General features: G+C 50.2%; 1 protein-coding gene across 1 annotated transcript in view; it reads left to right on the forward strand.

Moving 5' to 3' along the window:
- Positions 1-1,251: 1,251 nt before the first annotated feature.
- LOC119398934 (dermonecrotic toxin SPH) overlaps positions 1,252-15,418 on the forward strand; it is a 91,750-nt gene continuing 77,583 nt past the window's right edge. Inside the window, exons 1-3 of the mRNA XM_049417840.1 lie at positions 1,252-1,325; positions 3,845-4,076; positions 12,961-13,092. Of these exons, the coding sequence (XP_049273797.1) occupies positions 1,272-1,325; positions 3,845-4,076; positions 12,961-13,092 (418 nt within the window). The 5' untranslated portion in view covers positions 1,252-1,271. The remainder of the gene's footprint in view (positions 1,326-3,844; positions 4,077-12,960; positions 13,093-15,418) is intronic.

Below are 15,418 nucleotides of genomic sequence, written 5' to 3' on the forward strand. Positions count from 1 at the left end.
CGCACTTAAAAAGCACTCTGTCGACTAGCGGCAGTTACATACCACAACCTATCCGAACCCGGCGATCTCGCACTTCATTTTCCCAGACATAAGCAATACAGATAAATGCAAGAAATGTGGTTCCAGAACCGCTTTGGAACGCACACTATGGGAATGTCGAGGGATAACACACAATAATGCGGATGCAGCTTCAAGTGATCGCCTCCACGCGCGCTGGGAGTCTGTGTTGTAGAGTTATGCTATTGAAGGTCAGCTCTACACGGGTTGTCCAGCGGACCGACGAAGCCGCCAGGACTCAAGGACTCCTGGCCCTCACCTAGGCTGGGCCTTTTGCCCGTCCCGCGAACTCGCAGGACCTATAAGCAAAGTTCTTTGTGTTACTGACACGGCCCTCTAGCATCTCGAATCCATCGAAATGCTGGAGGGATCGAACCCGCGACTTTGGATCAGCAGCACCGTAACCACAGTGCCACCGGGGCGAACGATAACGATATTTGTGTGTGCGCGTCCGTTAGTCGCCACTACCTCAGAAAAACACAGACAGCGAGCATTTGCGTGTCCCCTCTTTCTATACAATTGATCTTACAGCGGTAACAATGAACCAGGAATATCCTAACAAACTCGCCCAATTAAGAGTACACCAGTCGACGCGCGCGGTTTATGACTCATGATCAAATTCCAACCGCTATCAGCGTTGATGAAGTGAGAATGCAAGCGAGTTATCATCCACGTTGCTTAATCTGATCATATCTGCTACGTAAAAGCAAGAGCGCCTGTTCCTGCCCCTAAGCTCACGTGCCCTTTATCGAATGCCCTTTTTTCTTATCTTTTGTCATAAACAGATACTTGCACTAGCTGCATATCTGTACAACATCGGCTCCTTTAGCCTTGGCGTTTTGTTTATAGTTACCCTCGGATGCGCGCGCCAAGTTTCGAAATGCCGTCGGTCATCCTTTTTGTGTTATAGACCGAGCGATATAGGAGAGCTGCCAGATATACGCTTTCGCTCATAGGCGTGTGCAGGGTTCCCTTTCAGGGGGGCCGAAGGTTCATCGCAGCGCCCCCCCTTCCTATTATATCATTGTATGGAGTAGACTTTGCGCCCCCCTCTTCTTCTGTAACTAGAGGGGGGGGGGGGGGGCTCCGCGCAAGCCTATGCTTTCGCTTACGTGCAGCACAGGCCAGAGATTCTTGGTGGGACTATCAACGTCAGTGGCATCTCAGCTTCGCAGACTGACCGGCTCAACTAGACAGGAGTGAAACGACGGATCATGTGTGCGAAGCTACTGACGACCGTTGTTGCTCTGCTGACCGCTCCTCAACTCGTAAGTCTTGCATACTAAAGCGCAATCATATATCACAAGCCAGCTTGTTGACGGTAGTCGCTAAGCGCCTTAAGGGGCACTGACGACTGTGATTACTAAAGGAATGCCACAGAATCAGATGAGGTGATCATCTGCAGAAGACTGCGCATTGTCCATCAAGCACAGCGAAAGAACTCACAAGGTCCCTTGGGCATTCGCCTAAGGCGACTCGAAAGCCATTTGGTGTGGTTATTTAATCAGGCACATTAAATACGCAAGCGACGCCTTTTAATTTTTTTTGTTTGTCACGCGAACGCCGCAATTACGAAGTGGTCGCTCAGCTTGCGCGATCACGTGACATTGTACCTCACAAGGCCATTTTTAAGGGCTTTCGCCTTTAAAAAATGGCGATTAGAAAGAACGACTCACACACAGAGCGCTGTCATACGGCCAGGCCCGTATCTAGGGGGGGGGGGGTCTCGGGGCCCGCCCCCCCGGAATTTTGGTGAAGTAGGTGTTTTTACCAAAAATAAATAATGAAAATAGGTGTTTCTCTCAAATAGTCAAGGTTTTCAGCAAGTGGGCCACCCCCGAAAAAAATTCCTGGCTACGGGCCTGCATACGGCCATAGGTCCGCAAACTGACTCATGAGTCGACTCACTCAGACTCAGATCGGGCCGTGAGTCTAAGTCTGAGTGATTCCGGGTGAGTAATATTTTGGTGAGTTTGATAATATCTGGGGTTTAACGTCCCAAAACCACCATATGATTATGAGAGACGCCGTAGTGGAGGGCTCCGGAAATTTCGACCACCTGGGGTTCTTTAACGTGCACCTAAATCTAAGTACACGGGCCTCAAACATTTTCGCCTCCACCGAAAATGCAGCCGCCGCGGCCGGGATTCGATCCCGCGACCTTCGGGTCAGCAGTCGAGTGCCATAACCACTAGACCACCGTGGCGGGGCTTTGGTGAGTTTGAGTCCTACTGAGTCCGGCTGGGGAAAATTTTAGTGAGTCTTAGTCCGAGTGACTCCGGTTGATAAAAAGTTTAGGGAGTCTGAGTCCGAGTGAGTCCGGTTGAGGAAAATTCTGGTGAGTGAGTATGAGTGAGCCCACAGAGCAAAATATATATTTCTTTGTGTGCGACGTTATTCTACTGAAAAGGCTCTTCTGCACGTCACACGGTGGGCACGAGTGGCTGACTCGTGCTAGAACAATTCGGGCTGTGTTTCGCATCGCCATAATTTCTACGAAATCCCGCCGCATTTTCTTCGGTTTTGTTTGTGGGGTCTCACGTTATATGACGTCAGAATAAACTGGCTTTCTTTTTTTCACTACTAATGTCTTCATTAGACGCAAACAATTTAGCTAGCAGAAAGCGTTTCTCATCGCTGTCACTCATCTGACGCTCTGTTTTTTAGCTAAAACCTGACTCCCAGCATAGAACACCCACCACTAGCCCAAGCCTCACCCTTCTACACAAGAACTCGCCAAGCCTAGCCTGTAATTAGGCCTTCGTCTTAAAAACTTATTAGTCACATTTTTACTGAGTGACATTCTTCGCTATGTTCCAGACCACGCCGGTGCGAGTTGACCGAAGACCGCGATAAAAATATATAAAATGAATGGAATCGGTTAAGCTAAGGGCTGTATATGATAGAGTGGGCATTAAAGTATGTCATAAATTGAAATTGTGGTCATATAATTAGCGTAAGTTCGCATAAACCGTAATTACATCTCAGAGGAGGAGGAAACAACATTATTTAATTACATGTCAGAAATTCATCGGATTGGGCTCGTTTCGGCACCTGGCGGATCAGATCTCAACCACACGCTTATTATGGCAAGTTCGGCGAGTTGGTATCTATTCATTTTTTTGAAGAGAAACAGCGCACAGCGCTCCCTTTCTTGTCTACGATTTTTCGTGCGCTGTTCTTAAAAAAATAATGTTCACCTCAGGAATACATCAGGGCACACGAACGCCGACGGGCGAGCGCTACTACAAGACACCCAAGTAAACGATCAGGGGGACCTCCACATTTCTTTTTTTTTCAGCCACATTAATGGACACTTCACAGAACTTCTTAGACATTGACCTGTGTATGTCTCCGATTGGCCGAAGGGAGGGGGGTGGCGATTTGCAAGATTTTGCAAGGTTCGTTCTAGCATTATACTGCATTTCTAGAACGAAATACAATCGCTAAATAGGGCTGCTAAGTTTTACGTCCCGAAGGAGGAAGTTGGCGGGAAGTGGGGACGGGGTGCTACCCCTGAGTAACTGACGCCGCTGCTGCGAACATTTGTATTTACGGTCGATATACTGCCTTTTTATAAATTAAATGTGTTCAATAGTTTATAGATAGTCTACTAACCTATGGCCTTACACAGTTTATTATCCTCGCCAAACGGTTGATCGTTATTATTGGCAGCGTACGTAATACATGGTTTCGTATCACCTTTAACAACCCACCCCGTTTTCAAACAACCAATCCACGCGTTCTATGAATAACAATACGAGCAAATGTTTCTCGTTCTATCTAGGCGAGCGGCTCGGGTCGGAGGCCCATCTACAACATTTACCACATGACGAACGCCATCTGGCAAGTGGACGAAGGCATGGAGCTGGGAGCGAACGCCATCGAATCTGACGTCACCTTCGACAACAACGGTACCGCACTATGGTTCTTCCACGGCGTGCCGTGCGACTGCGCCCGCTGGTGCGAGCGTTACGAAGAAGTGCCGGCGCTTCTGCGGTATCTCCGACGGACCACGGGTAACGTTCTTTAAAGGGCCCCTAAACCATCTCCGATGACGCAGAAATTTTCGTCTATCTGTCTTTCTGTTTGTGTGTCTGTCACACAATTCAGCCACCCGGCCAAAGTTTAACCACTTGCTGAACGCCCAGCCATCTGGAACCGGTAGCGCCGTTCATACTTGTGAACATCATCGATCAAAAAGCAAATGTTACGCATATCTGAGGCGCAGCATCAGTACGTAAGTATTCGGTGGTGTGTTCCTTTACTAGAAAATACATAGATACGTAATTCTAAAGACCTTAGTGTTTCTTAGGCTGCGCTGAAAATGCTAGTGTTTTTTTGGGCTGCGCTGCACATGCGACGCTATGAACCAGATGCGGCGATACAACATAGGGGAGGTGGACTCATGTAGTACCAGAGTCTGGTAGTACGGCCGGCAGAAGACTATCGTCTTTCGATGACATTTGCAGCGATGCACGCAGATACGCGGTCAATTTTTTTTTAGCCTTTCGAGTAAACGCGTGTATCGAGTTCAGAATTCCGTCGCGATCAAAGACGCCAAACGCGGAAGCGCTACGAGCCGCGGACGCCCCACAAATACCAAGAAACAATCCCTTCTCTCTCCGGGCGTTTCGCTAATCCTCAGCGTTCGCCGTGACGTCAACATTCTCGTCTACTCGTCATCCACAAAAAGAACCTGCGTGCCTGCTCGCCGGTACACGCGCTCACCGCTCTCCCTCCTCGCGCGGTCAGGAGGAACACTCTGCCACGAGATCTCGGACGTTTTTCAAATGTATGGGAAGGCATTGAGGTGTGATCGATAACATTATGCCCACTAATATTCCCCCTAATTCAAATGAATCGTTCATACGAGCGATAACAAAAGGCGATAAAATACTCCATTTTATTCTTCGCTATGGTCACACGAAACAAACAGACAATGAAGCCAGAAAAATGAGGAACTTATTCGTTTGTTTTCAACTGAACTGTAACAGCAAGGCACATATAGAATTGTAAAGAAATGTATGTAAATGTATGTAAAAAACGCAGTTCGGAGCCTAAACCTTATGCTCGGCACTGCGCATTCCACAACTCAGATAGAGCGCGTCTTGTTATAAGACAGTGTTTTAATACTGAATTACCCAACAGTGTGGGGAAAAAAGTGAAACTCATACGCTTGCTTGGCAATCAGCGTTCCTATATTTTACGTACGCTGAACACTTTGAGATGCTTTGCGCAAATTTGTGTACATGACTTGTTTTCGCTAGTTTTGTCGACTGTCGGCTAAGCACGAGCTAGATACATTGACATTTGGATGAATTGAACCTCCTGCGTAATAAATGAGTCTTCACATAACTTCATTTAGCAGCGTATTGAAGCATATGATCTAGGGGTGTGCGAATATCAAATTTTTCGAATACGAATCGAATACGAATATTCACTTTCGAATATCGAATCGAATATCGAATATCAAAGGAAAAATGCCTCCACAGTAACGATATTTTATTTAACATGTAGCTATTTGAAAAAAGAAAAGAACATTAACAGCCTGACTGGCAACACAACATACACTGCTATCTCCAGAACACAATGTCCAGGCTAGGACAATGCACATCACAACACAAGCAAATATCACGGCACAATGAAAGTAATGACTAGATGTTATCATGAAGAAATATGAGTTGCTCCACATGATCAGGCAGCAGGCGCTCCCTTGTAACAAAGACAACCCCCCCTCCCCCCATGCCACTGAAAAGGCACGCTCGCTTGGAACAGAAGTGGCTGGTATAGGGAGTTACATAGGGCAAAGCTATGCCAGACTGGGGTATCTGAAGGTGCTACAGTCCGCCACCAGTCACGTGGGTCACTGTCTTTCTTCAGAAGTGGTCCCGCATAGTGAACGAGTGGTAGTCCGGCAGGTTACGGCCGCATAATATTGAAAATGTACGGTTACATGATCGCCAACAGCGCTGCACGTCGGAGATGCACCAGCAATAAATCATACGTATTGGGGCGCTCGTCGCAGGCAGATATCGTGCCTCCGTGTACTTACGATGTTTATCGCTCCTCTTGGCAACGTTTTTAGCGATACGAACGCAGCAGAAATGTGGAAGACGAGTTATTTTATGCATGATATTCGAATCGCAAATTCGAATTTTTGAATATTCAAAGTTATCGAATATTCGAAACTTTTCCAATACACGATTTTCGAATCGAATACGAATATTTCGAATGTAATATTCGACGAATATTCGAAACTTTCGAATATTCGCACACCCCTAATATTGCCGCAAGTCTTATATTTCATGAGTTGAAGCTTCACCCACAAAGACTGTGGGCAACGCGCTGCGCAGGCCTCGCCGTGATGTGTAGGAAGCTTCGCGATTGTTTTGGAACAATCCGTTAAGATTGCGCGCCGCACGAGAATGTTCCAGCTTTGTCGAGAGATAACGCCGCCAACAGCGATATCGCTGGAAAGTTCGATAGCACCTGTATAAAAGCCGACGCACATCGCCGCTTGTCAGTTGATCGACGGACGACGCCCTGTTCGCTGCTATCATTGTACAGCATGTATTGCTGCAGTTCTAGTTCTCATTTTCCCGGCCACAAGTTCGGCCAAATAAACAGTTTCATTCTGCAAACGCCGACTGCTTTCTTCGTCGACGTCACGACCACGTGACATCTGGTGGAGGTGCTGCTCGTTCATGTTCCGGACGCCCCCGACAAGCCTTGAACCCAGCCCACGTCGCGAAGAAGACACCGACACCATCAGCGGCAGTCGAGCCAGCCGCAGACTGGAAGGACTACCCCCACAATACGGACCCCTACCGGACAAGACCAGGATCACAACGAAGAAGACAACAGCCACAATGACAACCGCTGTGGCGCCTACAACGGTCGTCATGCATCAACCGAGGGAGCCGCCGACATTCCGCGGATCACCATGCGAGGATCCAGAAAGCTGGCTGGAGGCATACGACCGAGTCTCCGCGTTCAACAACTGGGACTGCGACGAGAAGCTACGCCATGTCTACTTCGCCCTTCAAGATGGCGCAAGGACCTGGTTCGAGAATCGAGAGTCCACGCTAACATCATGGGACCTCTTCCGCACCGGATTTCTCAACACCTTCACGAGCGTCATCCGGAAAGAAAGGGCTGAAACCTTTCTCGAGACCCGTGTACAGCTCCCCAATGAAAACGTCGGACTGTACACCGGAGAAATGACTCGACTATTCCGCCATGCCTATCCAGCCATGTCCGAAGAAAAGAAAGTTCGCTTCCTGATGCGGGGAGTGAAGGAAGAACTCTTCGCCGGACTTGTGCGCAACCCGCCGAAGACGGTCTCGGAATTCCTTTCAGAGGCCACCACAATCGAAAAGGCACTAGAAATCCGCACTAGGCAGTACAACCGCCGCATTCCTACGACGACCTACGGGGAGGTTCAGGCGCTGCAGTCTGATGACCTGCGTGACACCATCAGAGCGATTGTGCGGGAAGAGCTGCGCAAACTGTTACTTTCGCCGCAGCATCAAGTGCATTCAATCGCCGACGTTGTCCGCGAGGAAGTCCGGCAATCGCTTGGAATTCCCGAAGCACCGCAGGCTCAGCCGGAAGCAATGAGCTATGCTGCTGCAGCCCGACGCAACGCCCCACCCCCTCGCCCACGTCAAGACGACGCGTCGCCGCAGCAGTTCCGCCGCCAGGCACCGCCGCCACCACCACCGACGCCATACCGCCCGCCGACAGGACAACGCTGCGCCCCCCGAAAGACCGACGTTTGGCGTGCCCCTGACAACCGGCCGCTCTGCTATCACTGCGGGGAAGCCGGCCACACATACCGCCGATGCCAGTATCGACAGATGGGGCTACGCGGATTCGCCGTTAACGCGCCGCGCCCGCAGCCAGGCGAACGGCCTCGCGACATCGACGACTACCTCACCGGAACACAGTGGGAAGAACGACGAGCTTCCCGCTCGCCGTCGCCCGGCCGCTACATGTCACCGCACCGCCGGCAGTACACTGGCCCAAACCGGGGCCGGTCGCCTAGCCCGTATCCGGGAAACTAAGGGCAGCAACCGATGGAGGTGCGGTTGCTGTACGACGAAATGCCGAAGATCCTCCGCGGCCGCCGACGACGACAACGCGACGAGACTTACAGAACACGACGCAAACCGGACGGAGCCCTCACGACGAAACTTCGCGGCCCGAAGAAAACCTGACGACGCAACGTAGAAACAGCGGGACAAATCGACGAAGCCGTGATCCGACGCCACGACCTAACCGCAACGCAAGACGACGAACTAGCGACCTCGATGTCCTTATCGACGGCCACAGCATCACAGCTCTCGTCGACACCGGAGCCCCGACTATTCCGTCGTCAGTGGGCCATTCGCCACCAAGCTGAAGAAAGTAAAGACCGCTTGGAGTGGACCCGAAATCCGGACAGCTGGAGGCCACCTGATAACACCGATTGGTGTCTGCACGGCGAGAGTCACCATCAATAACCACACTTATCCTGCGAGCTTTGTAATCCTACAAAACTGCTCCAGGGATGTGATACTCGGAATGGACTTCCTAAGTGACCACGGCGCCGTTATCGACCTGAGGTCTGAGTCGATAACACTAACCTCAGACAAAGCGCTCCCGCCCCACCCCACGCCAGGGAACCATGCACTGAATGTGATAGAAGAGCAGGTGACCGTTCCGCCGCGTTCCAGCGTCATTATTTCCGTCGGCACTGAAAAACCTGCAAACCTTGAAGGCGTAATCGATGGCGATCAGCAACTACTCCTGAATCGTCAAATTTGCGTCGCAAGAGGTATCGCCGAGCTGCATGACGGTAAAGCAAAGGTACTGCTGACAAACTTCAGCCACGAATATAGGCACCTCAACATGGGTACGACGGTTGCCTACATCGACGAATGTGTAGCCGCCAGCGATGCTTTCGCCCTCTTCGATGCTGCCGAACCTGCTTCGACGAATAGAGGTCCCGAACCGGATTTTGACGTCAACCCGAGCCTTCCAAAGGTCAAGCAAGACCAGCTCAAAACCCTGCTCCTGCAATACAAGCACTGTTTCTCGTCGTCCTCGCGGGTCCGACAAACGCCCCTTGCTAAGCACCGCATTATAACAGAAGAAAATTCTCGACCACTCCGACAGAGCCCCTACAGAGTTTCGACGCGAGAACGTGAGGCCATAAAGAAACAAGTCGACGAAGTGCTACGCGACGATATCATCCAGCCTTCAAAGAGTCCGTGGGCGTCACCCGTGGTATTAGTGAAGAAGAAGGACGGGACACTGCGCTTCTGCGTTGATTATCGGCGCCTGAATAAAATCACGAAGAAGGACGTGTACCCCCTCCCACGGATAGACGACACCCTGGATCGACTTCACAACGCAACGTACTTTTCGTCGATGGACCTCAAGACCGGCTATTGGCAGATCGAAGTAGATGAAAGAGACCGAGAAAAGACCGCTTTTATAACACCCGACGGCCTCTTTGAGTTCAAGGTCATGCCTTTCGGTCTTTGCGCGGCACCTGCGACGTTCCAGCGCGTCATGGACACCGTACTGGCTGGATTGAAGTGGCAGACGTGCCTTGTGTATTTGGACGACGTCGTCGTGTTTTCCTCGACCTTCGACGAGCATCTCCGGCGGCTTGAGGCAGCACTTCAAGCAATCAAGACCTCTGGACTGACCCTGAAGCCAGAAAAGTGCCGATTCGCATACGACGAGCTCCTGTTTCTCGGTCATGTGATCAGCAAGTCTGGAGTGCGCCCAGACCCGCGGAAAACAGCGGCCATCGCCGACTTCGCGCCTCCCACCGACAAGAAGGCCGTCCGCCGATTTCTCGGCTTATGCGCCTATTACAGACGCTTCGTCAAAAGCTTTTCACGCATCGCGGAACCACTCACGCTTCTCACGAAGACTAACGTGGAATTCAGGTGGGAACCGGAGCAAGTGCAAGCATTTGAGGAACTTAAACGACGCCTGCAGACGCCACCCATACTTGCGCATTTCGACGATTGCGCCGATACTGAAATACACACCGACGCAAGCAGCGTAGGACTCGGTGCCGTCCTTGTGCAAAAGACGGACGGGCTTGAAAGGGTTATCAGTTATGCTAGCCGGTCATTATCCAAGGCAGAAGCCAACTATTCCACAACAGAAAGGGAATGCCTCGCCATCATCTGGGCTACGTCAAAGTTTCGCCCCTACCTCTATGGCAGGCCCTTCAAAGTTGTCAGTGACCATCACGACTTATGTTGGCTAGCTAACTTGAAGGACCCTTCAGGTCGTCTCGCACGATGGAGTCTGAGGCTTCAAGAATTCGACATTACCGTCGTGTACAAGTCCGGACGAAAACACTCTGACGCCGACTGCCTCTCTCGTGCCCCCGTCGACGCGCCGCCGCAAGACGACGACGATGACTGCTCCCTCGGAACTATAAGTGCCGACGACTTCGCCGAAAGGCAACGAGCCGACGCGGAACTGGGGGGCCTTATGGAGTACCTCCAGTGCAAGACCGCCGTTGTTCCGAAGGTATTCAAGCGAGGACTGTCGTGGTTTTTCTTACGGAACGGCGTTCTCCTGAAAAAGAACTTCTCGCCACTTCGAACGGACTATCTTCTTGTCATGCCCTCATCATTGCGACCAGGAGTCCTCCAGGCCCTACAGGACGACCCGACGGCTGGACACCTCGGTGTTTCCCGCACGCTCGCCAGAATACAGGAAAAGTACTACTGGCCACGCCTTGCTGCCGACGTCGCCCACTACGTCAAGACTTGCCGAGATTGCCAGCGACGGAAGACACCGCCGACTAGGCCAGCGGGACTTCTGCAGCCAATCGAACCACCTCACCGGCCGTTCCAGCAAATCGGGATGGACCTACTGGGGCCGTTCCCGACGTCGACTTCCGGCAACAAGTGGATCGTCGTAGCAACTGACTACCTCACCCGCTACGCCGAGACAAAGGCATTGCCCAAAGGCAGTGCCGCGGAGGTAGCCAAGTTCTTCGTGGAGAACATCGTCTTGCGTCATGGCGCCCCAGAGGTTCTCATCACAGACAGAGGTACCGCCTTTACAGCGGACCTAACTCAGGCGATCTTAAAATACAGCGAGACGAGCCACCGCCGCACCACCGCCTACCACCCGCAGACCAATGGCCTCACCGAGCGTCTAAATAAGACCATCGCCGACATGCTCGCCATGTACGTCGACGTTGAGCACAAGACGTGGGACGCCGTCCTTCCGTACGTGACCTTCGCTTACAACACAGCCGTCCAAGAAACGACGCAGATGACGCCGTACAAGTTGGTCTACGGAAGGAGCCCGGCGACGACGCTCGACGCCATGCTACCCAACGTCACCGACGAAGAAAATGTCGACGCCGCCGCTTACTTACAACGTGCCGAAGAAGCTCGACAGCTGGCCCGCCTGCGCATCAAGACCCAGCAGCACACCGACAGCCGTCGCTACAATCTTCGACGACGCTTCGTCGAGTACCAGCCCGGCGACCGTGTCTGGGTCTGGACGCCAATACGACGACGCGGACTAAGCGAGAAGCTTCTTCGACGATACTTCGGACCGTACAGGGTACTTCGACGTCTCGGCGCACTCGACTACGAGGTTGTCCCCGACGGCATCACGAACTCTCAGAGGCGCCGAGCTCGACCCGAGGTCGTGCATGTGGTGCGCCTTAAACCGTACTATGCTCGTTAACGCACCTGAGGACTCTAATGTTTGCTTTCTTTATTAGTTTTCTTTAGTATTGCATGTATTCATTTTCTCTTTTTAAGCATCGGGACGATGCTTTTTCAGAGGGGGGCATTGCCGCAAGTCTTATATTTCATGAGTTGAAGCTTCACCCACAAAGACTGTGGGCAACGCGCTGCGCAGGCCTCGCCGTGATGTGTAGGAAGCTTCGCGATTGTTTTGGAACAATCCGTTAAGATTGCGCGCCGCACGTGAATGTTCCAGCTTTGTCGAGAGATAACGCCGCCAACAGCGATATCGCTGGAAAGTTCGATAGCACCTGTATAAAAGCCGACGCACTTCGCCGCTTGTCAGTTGATCGACGGACGACGCCCTGTTCGCCGCTATCATTGTACAGCGTGTATTGCTGTAGTTCTAGTTCTCATTTTCCCGGCCACAAGTTCGGCCAAATAAACAGTTTCATTCTGCAAACGCCGACTGCTTTCTTCGTCGACGTCACGACCACGTGACAATATGATCCCTTTACTGAAGGCACCACCATGTTGGACGAGTCGTTCGACGCGCAGCTTTCCGCGAGCCACGTCAAAAGCATAATTTTTCTTTGTTAGAAATGAACGTAACAGAAAACGAAATTGCACTATATTTCTAGCCTGAGATATGATTCTACCTATGCAAAAAAAAACAATCCACACATCTCCACGAAGTGAATCATGACGAGTGAGCGAAGCTCTGGGTATCGTATGGGTGAGTAACCGTACGTTAACCGAGCGTTTGCCCCATATAATGTAAATTAAGTGATATAAAGTGACATGAAAAGTCGACGACAAAGCTAGGTCCATAATGTATACGTTGAAGTCACCAACTAGTATAAAGGGTTTGTGCTTGCAGGTGTTTTATATTGTTTTGTCACAATTATGATTGGTATTAGTCTATTGTCAAACCTGATGTTTTGATTTTACACGGTGCTGTGCCGTGCGCACGGACGCCAAACGGACGGACAAGCCTCTGTCTTAATTACAGTTTCATAACGATTCATTACTAGAAAACACACAAAGCGGCATATTGTGGCATCATTTCTATGGCGAGTGAATATCAAGTGCCGTGAAAAAATGTGTAAATTCCACGCATTTACAGACATTCAAAGGTCGCGTCTGAAAGGGTTAAAGCACAGATATTTCTTTTCAGACGGGGGCATCTACGAAAAGAGCCTTGCACTTCTCTTCTTGGATCTGAAGACTTCTAGTCTCTATTCGGACAAAAAGTACAATGCGGGCGTCGACATCGCGAATAAGCTTCTGAATCATCTCTGGCTTGGAGGTAAGAAAAACTACACGCTAGCAATGCCACGGAAGCTGACATGTATTGACCAATACCAGCTGGCCGCGTGAGCAGAGCTCACGATGACAACATCCCACATGCTTCTCAACTTCTCGGCGAACTTCGTTTGCGCAGCATTTTGAGCTACGAAATTTGTACAACAAAGTGTAGTACGAAAAATGTACACGCAGTGTTTCACAACAGTAAATAGTAAAGAATACTGAATATTTCTTTCCTGCAAAACAGTAGTATTCTTGGACATTACCGGTTGCTGCTCGAAATCCCTTCGGTGCTCAAATATAGTCAGTTTATTGTTGCCTGACTACGTGTTTTCTGTATTTCCTGCATCTTTCTTTGCGTTGCATTCTAACGAAGCCTGTATTGTCTCACAAGTGTCGTTGGCGTTGCGTGACCGAAAAAAAATAATTCCTGCGTTCGCGAACGTTGCATCAAGGGTGAGACCATCGTTGTACTTGCGTTTTTACTCCATTCTCCATTCCGCCTGCCGCATGTGCTTGGCGCTTCGGGCACGATCTTAACTGATGCTCGGCGCTCGTGTGTTTCCTTCATTGTTAGGGGACTGGTAGTGAGTGGTACGGTTTGTCCAATTTGTGCGGTAATGTTTTTGTTGACGCAGAAAAAAATATACACGGAACACTAGCCATATCGAGCTTTGCTGAAGAAGACATTCCATTCGAGAGGAAAGAGATCGGCGGTAGCGAATTTAGAACCTACGATCCCACGATCAGAAACTAGCGCTTTCTAGATGGTAAACCTATTGAATACCCTGTTACTTGGACCGCATTTCAACGTCACTACTTCAGTGGCGCCTGGCGTGGCAATGAACATTTTGCTTCACATAGCATGGTGTGATAAGGGAGAGTGCGCATGCCTGCTATCTAGAAACCTAGACTTGCTGCGCAAGCAACAAGAAAAAAGAAGAGAGACAGGAAATAGCGCTTCCTCGGTCTGCGCTATATCCTGTCTCCCTTCTTTCTTCCTTTTGCTTGCGCAGCAAGTCTAGATTTCAGCATGAACCAACTAGTCTGCAAAGAAGCATTGCTGCTGCATAGGTTGTACACTTTCACAATAGTACCCTAAAGTGAGACCAGGCGCTAGTGTCTATGTGAGCTGCTACGCATGGCGCTTCAGCCAGCATGGAAATGATTGGGAGTGCATGGATCTGCCTAAGCTTCGTTCTTTCGACCACGCGTGGCTCCGTGTGACCTGCAGCAGCTCTGTCGCGAGACGACGTTCAGCGAAAATTCAGCAAACACTGGTTTGAGCAGCAACACTCAAAACGAGGGACAAAAAAGAAGGCAAAGAAGGTCGTCGCTGCCTGTCTTCCTTTGTATCCCTCGTTTTAAGTTCCGCTGCTCGAACCATGCCTGCTATCTGCTCGAAAAGGTGTTAGCTATGAACCAACCATCTCCGGTGAATAACGTTTTGAAAATTCAGCAGTCTCACTTCATCACCGTGACTCTTTTAGACTTTCCAATCCGAATAAGCTCGCGCGGTTCACAACGAGACATTCTTTTATGCGAAACAAAAGCCAAAACACAACGATAAACAAAGCCACAAGTGCTTTTGAAGCCGCAAGCATGAAAACTATGCAAATCCATGTACTATATCCATCATTCTAATGGTGGCTGAACGGATGGATGGATGGATGCTATGAGCGTCCCCTTTATAACGGGGCGGTGACATGTCTGCCACCATGCTCGAAGAAAAAGGAAAAACTTCCTTGTTTCATGCTGGCCTAATACCTTGTCTACATTGATTAAATCTATCTTATTATACCAAAAATATTTATAAATTCACGGTCTATCTCTCTGCCTCTTAAGGCAGAATGACCTTATTCCCCCCCCCCCCCCTATTATTTATTTTTGTACTTTATCTCTACTCTTCTGCCACCAATACTCTAACCGTCTCTTACTTATTTCTATCGCGGACGTGTTCAGCTTTCCATTGTTGTCCCTAAAACCCAAGGCTTCCTGTAGACTCGTGCCCACACGTATACCTGGGTGAATATCGCCACATTCAATCAGTACATGTCAAGATGATATACAGTACCTCGGAGTATCCAATCCGAATAAGCTCGCAGCTCGCAATCCGAATAAGAACGATCGCAGCACCACAGTTCCCTCTAGCGAATATTGTAGAAAATTCTATGGCCTAGATGGCGTCGCGCCTACACACTCCCACCGAACTCATCTTCTGCGCTCGCTTGCCGGCTTTGGTGGCCGCTGGCTGCTGCTTTCTCGGTCTCTCATCGCGCAGGACACCGGTGGCATGCGGCGTTGGCACCGCAGGATGCTGCTACTGC

Source organism: Rhipicephalus sanguineus, chromosome 7 (genome assembly GCF_013339695.2).
Source record: "Rhipicephalus sanguineus isolate Rsan-2018 chromosome 7, BIME_Rsan_1.4, whole genome shotgun sequence".
Lineage (NCBI taxonomy): Eukaryota > Metazoa > Arthropoda > Arachnida > Ixodida > Ixodidae > Rhipicephalus > Rhipicephalus sanguineus.